At 36.6% G+C, this 14,179-nt stretch overlaps 1 protein-coding gene across 2 annotated transcripts in view; it reads right to left on the bottom strand.

Moving 5' to 3' along the window:
* Nucleotides 1-5,150, bottom strand: part of LOC128642017 (myosin-11) — a 122,826-nt gene extending 117,676 nt beyond the window's left edge. For both annotated transcript variants that reach the window (XM_053694652.1, XM_053694653.1), the window contains exons 1-2: nucleotides 5,063-5,150; nucleotides 1,414-1,769 (exon numbers count right to left, since the gene is read on the bottom strand). In XM_053694652.1, coding sequence (XP_053550627.1) covers nucleotides 1,414-1,752 — 339 coding nt within the window. In that variant the 5' untranslated portion in view covers nucleotides 1,753-1,769; nucleotides 5,063-5,150. The remainder of the gene's footprint in view (nucleotides 1-1,413; nucleotides 1,770-5,062) is intronic.
* Nucleotides 5,151-14,179: the final 9,029 nt, after the last annotated feature.

The following is a 14,179-nucleotide window of genomic DNA, read 5'->3' as shown; positions in this document are numbered from 1 at the left end:
AACCTTGACAATTGCTGTCTCTGTGGAGTGATGGGGACGAAATCCAGATTGCAATGGGTCAAGAAGAGAGTATAGTGTAAGGAAATGGGAAATTTAAAAAAAGCCTAATCTGTAGCCATTAAAATGCAGATTATTATTATCAATAGATTGTACCTATAATGGTTTGGAACAATTCAGGCAATTAGGTTTCTAGAATTTTAAACTGAAGTCTGATTATAAGTTATTTATATATTCCCTTTGTGGCATTACATGTAATATATGTGAACAATTTTATATATTATTTGTGGAGTATTGATTAGTGCAAAACACTGTGCTGTAGTTTATCAGAGTTTATAAATGTAGCACTAGCAACCCAGGTCATTTATTTAACCCCTTCAAAGCTGATAAACACATAGTTAAAGTACCACTCTGTAATTGCTGGTAAGTCAATCAGCAGTGGCAGTCACACAACCTAGTTACACAATTACCTCTACTGATTGGCTCACCAGCAGTCATCTGTATCTCCAGAGTGTTACATTAACTATGGGCTAGATTACAAGTGGAGAGCTAATTTATTGCGTGCCCGTGAACAGGCAAATTCGCCCATTTACAGGCGCTCAATAAATAACCAGCAATTACAAGTGATTGGTTATTGCTACCACGAGCTTGCGGTAGCAATTAGCGCTCAGAAAATTAAGCAGAGATTAGATCTATGGTTAATTTTCTATATGTCCCCTAATTGGCCCCAATTTTAAGTGTACTATAGTTTTTTATTTTAAATAAAAGTAGCATTTTTTTAATAAAAACAACTGCAGAAAGCAGTTTTTAAGGGTTAAAAGTGGCGGGTGTGGAATATTAGAGAAAAAAACGGCACTGAAAAGTGTCTTTACATTGCAGTCTATGGGAACTGTGTGTTCCCAGTAAATATATACGTATATGCTGAAATACATATATAGTTATGTGTTAATATGAGTATATACACATATTAACACATAAATATATATGAATATAAGCATATACATATATATATTTAACATTTGCTGTTCATTGCTGCGCAACTTACCCCCTTTGCTGCGCTATGCTCTCATTCCGTGTCTCACAGCATGAGAACGAGGCTCCCATTCGTGCCTATGGAAGCGCGCTCTTATGAGCGCAATGCTTCCATGCAACACGAACATGAGGTCGCATTCGCATTGCGGCTAACTTGTAATACCAGCGCACATTTGCGTGAGCTGGTATTACTAAGTGGAGAGCAAATATTGCTTTTGCAAAAGCGATATTTTGCGCTCCACTTATAACCTAGCCATATGTGTTTAACCCCTTTGTTGGGGTTAAGCACATAGATTTGCAGGGTTACTAGTGCTAAGATGACATGCTTTAAACTAGTCCTTTAATATAGAAAATAAAAGTTGTAAAATTTCATAATTAACTTACATATATCAGACCGGAGAAATATCTCTCTCGTAGGTTGTGCAGCACAGAAGCTTCATTAAGGCACGTCAGTTCTGCCATGTCCTCAACTTTGGAAAATTTTGGTGGATTCATCTTTTGGATATCATCCTTACTGAGAGTAACTTTCTTTCCATTTTCTTGCAATTCCACCACCACCTCATCTCCCTTTTCTTCTTTGATACTTGCAGCCTCAAATCCATGTTTCTCAGAAGGAATCCAAACCAATTTTTTAGCTGACCAGTCAGCCTGTGCCAAAGGGTTGTTTAAGTTTTTGTCCACATATAGGAATTTCTCATCTTCGGACAATGGGTTTTGTGACATTTTGACTTAACGGTCACCTGTTACAAAGAAAGAAAGTAAAAATTAATATCTACCGTATTTCAAACTGAAAAATTAAAGTATTATTATCTTACAATGTTGAATGCTACTTTTAGCAATTTTATATGCCATTTTCATGAGATATATATCATCAATATAATATATCAATCTTCTAATAACCAATAGATCCCAGCTACAGGATTTATTTGTGTTTCCAAGGACAATTTACAAAAATAATAGGAAATTAATAATGTAAAACTAATATAAACTCTTTTTTTTCTTAATTACAAATACAAGATAAGAAGGCCAAATATATTTTGGACTTTACTTCACAGATATCTGTATTACTGTACATTGAATAAAAAAATGACTCTATTAATAGATATGTAATATTTATCCCCCCACCAAAGAAAAAATGTTTTAGTGTCCAGTTCTTCAGCATACAGTAGGTCACTTTAAGTAATGTTTCTAAATATTAACCTATGTGTTCAATAAAACAAAATGCAGATATTTCTTACAGAAATATATATTTATATGCTAGATAACGCCCATCTAAATTGTAGCTGGTCAGATTTGGCAAAATTACTAATCATAGAGGGGGATTAGGACATTCGCTACCCCAAACAGGATATTATATCAGTTCCACTTAGTCACATAAAAATCACTATATTTACTACTACTGCTAATGTCACTGCTGCACATCAAATGAAGCTGAAGCTCATTTGAAGAAACAAAACCAAATATATTATATCTTAAAGATGGGAGGGAGACATAACTAGGGTTTTAGATATTTGCATATCCTAAAAGGGCTAATTAATTTAAATGAGTTTAAATTGTTTAAAAATTGATGGCAAGTATTTTAAAATAATTTTCAAAAATAAGCAAAATGAAATACATAGCTAAGCTGCCTGGAGCAGCCAACTCCACCCCTATTATCAGTGTATTTCAACTGAGTTCACAGCTTCTATGCAGGCTCCAGCAGATAATCCCTTTGCACTTTTGCATTCCACCAAAACAACAATAGATATAGATACAGCCATAGAAGGAAATGTGTGCGGCGAGTTAGAGCTTTACAATTAATGGTTAATGGCGAGGCACTGCAGTATAAATTTGCAGGTAAAGTAATTAAAGTACATATTATTATATTTTGTCTCTATCCCAACGTTTTTAATGTCCCTTTAATTAAACAGTCCAAAAAGAGATAAAGTTACCTATGGTGTTCATGCCTAAGAGATAAGCCAATGCGCTAGCGAGCTGACCAAGAAGCCATTTAAGAGCTCATTTCTTTTGATGGGGCTACAAGGTGATGGCTACATTGAATAGAGTAATACACATTTTTTTCTTGAATTTGCTTAATTCATTGTCTTTATTGCGTTAGTAAATCTTGGATAGAAATGCAAAATGTTGTTTTTAATGTTGCTCCAGCCCATTGACCACCCAAACTCCAAATCAAGTCCTGTTATAAAAAAGTATTGCTTTTTTAGGATTCCAAAAGAACAACAATCTAAGTAAAATCCTTCCTAAAGAAAAGAATGTGAATTACTACATAAAAACGTAAATGTAACATATGGGAATTAATTTCCCAATAAACCTGCTAACAACTTATTGTAACCAATCAGAGCTTGAAAACTGACTACACACTGCATGAAACGCACAACTATAAATAGCAGTACATATGAATTAAGCACACAGGTCTATGATGGCTGCAATTTCAATTTATGTCCCTGGGAACTTGCTAAATGAATCTATTAAGGTTGTTTGTCAGGGGTCTTGATTAGTAAATGTTTAACTTTCTGCAATATTGTTATAAAATTAACAGAGCCCCTTTGATCTGAAATCATGATGCAATAGGCTTTTTAAATTGTTAATATAAGGAAGATTGATCAACTTTAAAAAATTCCATTTAGAATCTATCTATCTATCTATCTATCTATCTATCTATCTATATATCTATCTATATATATAAAGCCAGTACTAGCTCCCTCAGCACCTGTAAGTGCTTTATATATATATATATAGATAGATAGATACATAGATAGATAGATAAATATAGATATAAAAATATCTACACATATACAGTATACTGCATATATCAGGCATACCACTATAAAACAGTAAATAGCTCCGAAACATAGCTTAGCATATTCAATGCACATTGTGCTCTTCAGACAATGTCTATGTGGGCTGCCATATAAGGTTATGTTATCCTCAATAGACGATAACTAAATCATAACAAATACCTTTTAGGGAATAAAATGCCTGCAGCAATGCTACAATAAAACACCAGTTGGCCTATCATGCCAACCTAAAGATGCAAATCACACTGATCCCTGCTGCAGGGAACAAGATCTTTATACATCTAAGTGATGAAAGTAAAATGATGTCACTAATTAAGTCTTTGTCTGTCTGTCTGTCTGTCTGTCTGTCTATCTATCTATCTATCAATCAATCTGTCTATCTATCAATATCTATCTATCCATCTACCTGTCTGTCTCTCTGTCTGCCTGTCTGTCTGTCTAACTGTAATTTATTCAGACACAGTTTAGAGGCAAAGTGTAAGAATACAAAATTGAAGACATTTAAAAAACAAACAAAAAAAAACATTGTGTCATTCAGTATATCACTGTAGTTTGGTTACCCATTATCATTTAATATACAGATGTATAGAACCCTCTACAGTAGTGCCATTAGCATTACCTAATCTTTTATATCATCTGGCTGCCAATACCAGATTAAAATTAATTCCATTCCATTGAATATCAGCACTAAAAAATACTGTGCGTAATGTGTATAATCAAAAAAAGTGATCTAGCTACAAATCACTAAATCATTCACTTGATTAAATATTAATGTTGTGGATACAGTCATATGGATGCATTTACAGCTCAACTGAACCTGATTATGGAATACTTTTAAATATATATAGTCTAATTATTCTAACACACACATACACACCCACATATATAAATTATATCTATTATCTATCTATATATCTATATATATATATATATATATATATATATATATATATATATATATACACACACATATATATGTATTTATATATATACAGTATATACACACACACACATATATATGTACATATATATATATATATATATATATATATATATATATATATATATACACAACATAATTGTGTTACATATAAATCACAATACAAATTAATTTGCTTTATAAGATTTTTTTTTTTTTAAATAATGCTAATTTAATAATGTTTTCTATAGAATATATCTAGTTTTCATCAATGCGGAATGTATTTAAAACACTAGTTTATTGAGTTACTACTTACAGATGTCCAATTAGTAAAGCAGAGAATGAATTGAAGCCTGGAACCTGTGCAGCTCTCAGCTGGGACAGTCCAAATTCCCCTGGAGTTTTGACTGGCTCTATATAGACTGATGCATGTCCTTACTGGGAGGGAAGGGGCTAGGGAGATGCTGAAGGGAGGGGCTGCAAGTGGTGTCTCTTTGATGTGCCTCTAGGAATATTACAATTTCCTTTGGCCTCACTGCCTACATTTTCATTCAGTCTAATAGCCTAAAATATGTATTATAATCTTTATTAACTATCTTTAGTAGCTTTACAATTATAAAAGACTATACTGACAGTATACAGTGTTCTGCTCCTTAGAATACTGACATCCATCACTACATGAAGCCAGACCAGTGGAACAATATCACTATATTTTAGCATTCAAGAGAGAAAAGTTACTAGTCCAGAGGGGAAAAGTTACTAGCCAGCTCACCCCCCCCCATTCCGTTCTTTTCTCCTGCAATACATAATTATATATATATACTATAACTAATATACATGTACACTTGCTTATATATCATATATGCAAACATACATATACGCAGGTGCACACAATCACACACACCACACACACACTACATTCACTACACTCACATTACACACACACACACTACATTCACTACACTCACATTACACACACACACACTACATTCACTACACTCACATTACACACACACACACTACATTCACTACACTCACATTACACACACACACTACATTCACTACACTCACATTACACACACACACTACATTCACTACACTCACATTACACACACACACTACATTCACTACACTCACATTACACACACATACACTACATTCACTACACTCACATTACACACACATACACTACATTCACTACACTCACATTACACACACATACACTACATTCACTACACTCACATTACACACACACACACTACATTCACTACACTCACATTACACACACATACACTACATTCACTACACTCACATTACACACACACACACACTACATTCACTACACTCACATTACACACACACACACTACATTCACTACACTCACATTACACACACATACACTACATTCACTACACTCACATTACACATACACACACTACATTCACTACACTCACATTACACAAACACACACTACATTCACTACACTCACATTACACACACACACACTACATTCACTACACTCACATTACACACACACACACACACTACATTCACTACACTCACATTACACACACACTACATTCACTACACTCACATTACACAAACACACACTACATTCACTACACTCACATTACACACACACACACTACATTCACTACACTCACATTACACACACACACTACATTCACTACACTCACATTACACACACACTACATTCACTACACTCACATTACACACACACACACACACTACATTCACTACACTCACATTACACACACACACACACACTACATTCACTACACTCACATTACACACCACAAACACACACTACATTCACTACACTCACATTACACACACATACACTACATTCACTACACTCACATTACACACACACACACTACATTCACTACACTCACATTACACACACACACACTACATTCACTACACTCACATTACACAAACACACACTACATTCACTACACTCACATTACACACACACACACACACTACATTCACTACACTCACATTACACACACATACACTACATTCACTACACTCACATTACACACCACAAACACTACATTCACTACACTCACATTACACACCACAAACACTACATTCACTACACTCACATTACACACACACACACACTACATTCACTACACTCACATTACACACACACACACTACATTCACTACACTCACATTACACACACATACACTACATTCACTACACTCACATTACACACACACACACACACTACATTCACTACACTCACATTACACAAACACACACTACATTCACTACACTCACATTACACACACACACACACTACATTCACTACACTCACATTACACACACACACACACTACATTCACTACACTCACATTACACACACACACACACTACATTCACTACACTCACATTACACACACATACACTACATTCACTACACTCACATTACACACACACACACACTACATTCACTACACTCACATTACACACACATACACTACATTCACTACACTCACATTACACACACACACTACATTCACTACACTCACATTACACACACACACTACATTCACTACACTCACATTACACACACACACTACATTCACTACACTCACATTACACACACACACTACATTCACTACACTCACATTACACACCACAAACACACACTACATTCACTACACTCACATTACACACACATACACTACATTCACTACACTCACATTACACACACACACTACATTCACTACACTCACATTACACACACACACACTACATTCACTACACTCACATTACACACACATACACTACATTCACTACACTCACATTACACACACACACACTACATTCACTACACTCACATTACACACACATACACTACATTCACTACACTCACATTACACACACACACTACATTCACTACACTCACATTACACACACACTACATTCACTACACTCACATTACACACACACACACTACATTCACTACACTCACATTACACACACACACACACTACATTCACTACACTCACATTACACACACACACTACATTCACTACACTCACATTACACACACACTACATTCACTACACTCACATTACACACACACACACTACATTCACTACACTCACATTACACACACACTACATTCACTACACTCACATTACACACACACACACACACACTACATACATTCACTACACTCACATTACACACACACACTACATTCACTACACTCACATTACACACACACACTACATTCACTACACTCACATTACACACACACACTACATTCACTACACTCACATTACACACACACACATTCACTACACTCACATTACACACACACACTACATTCACTACACTCACATTACACCACAAACACACAACTACATTTCACTACACTCACATTACCACACACATACACTACATTCACTACACTCACATTACACACACATACACTACATTCACTCACCACATTACACATTCACACACACACTACATTCACTACATCTCACATTACACACAAACACACACACGACATTCACTACATCTCACATTATCACACACACACACACACTACATTCACTACACGCACATTACACACCACACACACACTACATTCACTACACTCACATTACACACACGACAACTACATTCACTACACTCACATTACACAAACACACACACTACATCACTACACCACATTCACACACACACACTACATTCACTACACTCACATTACACAAACACACACTACATTCACTACACCACATACACACACACACCTACATCACTACACTCACATTACAGCACACACACACTACATTCACTACACCACATTACACACACATACACTACATTCACTACACTCACATTACACACACATACACTACATTCACTACACTCACATTACACACACATACACTACATTCACTACACTCACATTACACACACACACACACTACATTCACTACACTCACATTACACAAACACACACTACATTCACTACACTCACATTACACACACACACACACTACATTCACTACACTCACATTACACACACACACACTACATTCACTACACTCACATTACACACACAAACACTACATTCACTACACTCACATTACACACACACACTACATTCACTACACTCACATTACACAAACACACACTACATTCACTACACTCACATACACACACACTACATTCACTACACTCACATTACACACACACACACACACTACATTCACTACACTCACATTACACACACACACACTACATTCACTACACTCACATTACACAAACACACACTACATTCACTACACTCACATTACACACACACACACTACATTCACTACACTCACATTACACACACATACACTACATTCACTACACTCACATTACACACACACTACATTCACTACACTCACATTACACACACACACTACATTCACTACACTCACATTACACACACATACACTACATTCACTACACTCACATTACACACACACACACACTACATTCACTACACTCACATTACACACACACACTACATTCACTACACTCACATTACACACACACTCACTAAATTCACTACACTCACATTACACACACACTACATTCACTACACTCACATTACACACACACACTACATTCACTACACTCACATTACACACACACACACTACATTCACTACACTCACATTACACACACATACACTACATTCACTACACTCACATTACACACACACACACTACATTCACTACACTCACATTACACACACACACTACATTCACTACACTCACATTACACACACATACACTACATTCACTACACTCACATTACACACACACACACACACTACATTCACTACACTCACATTACACACACATACACTACATTCACTACACTCACATTACACACACATACACTACATTCACTACACTCACATTACACAAACACACACTACATTCACTACACTCACATTACACACACACACTACATTCACTACACTCACATTACACACACATACACTACATTCACTACACTCACATTACACAAACACACACTACATTCACTACACTCACATTACACACACACACACTACATTCACTACACTCACATTACACACACATACACTACATTCACTACACTCACATTACACAAACACACACTACATTCACTACACTCACATTACACAAACACACACTACATTCACTACACTCACATTACACACACATACACTACATTCACTACACTCACATTACACACACATACACACACTACATTCACTACACTCACATTACACAAACACACACTACATTCACTACACTCACATTACACACACATACACTACATTCACTATACTCACATTACACACACACACACACACTACATTCACTACACTCACATTACACAAACACACACTACATTCACTACACTCACATTACACAAACACACACTACATTCACTACACTCACATTACACACACATACACTACATTCACTATACTCACATTACACACACACACACACACTACATTCACTACACTCACATTACACAAACACACACTACATTCACTACACTCACATTACACACACATACACTACATTCACTACACTCACATTACACAAACACACACTACATTCACTACACTCACATTACACAAACACACACTACATTCACTACACTCACATTACACACACATACACTACATTCACTACACTCACATTACACAAACACACACTACATTCACTACACTCACATTACACACACATACACTACATTCACTACACTCACATTACACACACATACACTACATTCACTACACTCACATTACACACACACACTACATTCACTACACTCACATTACACACACACTACATTCACTACACTCACATTACACACACACACACTACATTCACTACACTCACATTACACACACACTACATTCACTACACTCACATTACACACACACACACACACACTACATTCACTACACTCACATTACACACACACACTACATTCACTACACTCACATTACACACACACACTACATTCACTACACTCACATTACACACACACACTACATTCACTACACTCACATTACACACACACACTACATTCACTACACTCACATTACACACACACACTACATTCACTACACTCACATTACACACACACACTACATTCACTACACTCACATTACACACACACACACTACATTCACTACACTCACATTACACACACACTACATTCACTACACTCACATTACACACACACACACTACATTCACTACACTCACATTACACACACACACACACACTACATTCACTACACTCACATTACACACACACACACACACACTACATTCACTACACTCACATTACACACACACACACACTACATTCACTACACTCACATTACACACACACACTACATTCACTACACTCACATTACACAAACACACACTACATTCACTACACTCACATTACACACACATACACTACATTCACTACACTCACATTACACACACACTACATTCACTACACTCACATTACACACACACACTACATTCACTACACTCACATTACACACACACTACATTCACTACACTCACATTACACACACACACACTACATTCACTACACTCACATTACACACACACACACACTACATTCACTACACTCACATTACACACACACACACTACATTCACTACACTCACATTACACACACACACTACATTCACTACACTCACATTACACACACACACACACACTACATTCACTACACTCACATTACACACACACACACACTACATTCACTACACTCACATTACACACACACACACACACTACATTCACTACACTCACATTACACACACACACACACACTACATTCACTACACTCACATTACACACACACTACATTCACTACACTCACATTACACACACACACACACTACATTCACTACACTCACATTACACACACACACACTACATTCACTACACTCACATTACACACACACACACACACTACATTCACTACACTCACATTACACACACACTACATTCACTACACTCACATTACACACACACACACACTACATTCACTACACTCACATTACACACACACACACACTACATTCACTACACTCACATTACACACACACACACTACATTCACTACACTCACATTACACACACACACTACATTCACTACACTCACATTACACACACACACACACACTACATTCACTACACTCACATTACACACACACACACACACTACATTCACTACACTCACATTACACACACACACACACTACATTCACTACACTCACATTACACACACACACACTACATTCACTACACTCACATTACACACACACACACTACATTCACTACACTCACATTACACACACACACACACTACATTCACTACACTCACATTACACACACACACACTACATTCACTACACTCACATTACACACACACACACTACATTCACTACACTCACATTACACACACATACACTACAAACATACACACACACACTCTCACACACAAATATACACTACATACACACACTACATACACATTACACACACACATACATACACACACACACACTACATACACATTACACACACACACACACACTCTCACACACACATATACACTACATACACACACACACACACACTACATACACATTACACACACACATACACACACACTGCATACACATAACACACACATATACACTACATACACATTACACACACACATACACACACACTGCATACACATTACACACACACATATACACTACATACACATTACACACACACATACATACACACACACACACTACATACACATTACACACACACACACACACTCTCACACACACATATACACTACATACACACACACACACACACACTACATACACATTACACACACACATACACACACACTGCATACACATAACACACACATATACACTACATACACATTACACACACACATACACACACACTGCATACACATTACACACACACATATACACTACATACACATTACACACACATATACACTACATACACATTACACACACACATACACACACACTGCATACACATTACACACACATATTCACTACATACACATTACACACACATATACACTACATACACATTACACACACATATACACTACATACACATTACACACACACACACACTACATACACATTACACACACACACACACTGCATACACATTAAACACACACATACACTACACACATACACACACTCACACGCACAAACTACATATACAATACACACACACACATACACTACAAACATACACACACACACACTCTCACACACACATACACACACACTCTCACACACACACTACATACACATTACACACACACTGCATACACATTACACACACACATACACTACACACACACACTACATACACATTACACACACACATACACACACACTGCATACACATTACACATACACATTACACACACACTACATATACATTACACACACAAATACACACACACTCTCACACACACATATACACTACATACACACACACATACACATTACACACACATATACACTACATACACATTACACACACACACACACTACATACACATTACACACACACACACACACTGCATACACATTAAACATACACATACACTACACACATACACACACTCACACGCACAAACTACATATACAATACACACACACACATACACTACAAACATACACACACACACACACTCTCACACACACATACACACACACTCTCACACACACACTACATACACATTACACACACACTGCATACACATTACACACACACATACACTACACACACACTACATACACATTACACACACACATACACACACACTGCATACACATTACACACACACTACATATACATTACACACACAAATACACACACACTCTCACACACACACATAAACTACATACACACACACATACACATTACACACACACATACACTACATACACATTACACACACACATACACACACACTGCATACACATTACACATACACATTACACACACACTACATACACATTACACACACAAATACACACACACTCTCACACACACACATAAACTACATACACACACACATACACATTACACACACACATACACACACACTGCATACACATTACACACACACATACACTACACACACTACATACACACGACACAGACACATATATACTACACAAACATACACTCTTTTTTATTTATTACCCGTACAGACTGTATCTATTATGTAGTCTTTTAACATCTGGAACAATATTTTGTGACATCCTCCAGTGGGAAG

The sequence above is a fragment of the Bombina bombina genome, chromosome 11 (genome assembly GCF_027579735.1).
Source record: "Bombina bombina isolate aBomBom1 chromosome 11, aBomBom1.pri, whole genome shotgun sequence".
Taxonomy (NCBI): Eukaryota; Metazoa; Chordata; class Amphibia; order Anura; family Bombinatoridae; genus Bombina; species Bombina bombina.
Note: the sequence above shows the minus strand (reverse complement) of the source record. Positions and strands in the feature narration are given on the sequence as shown.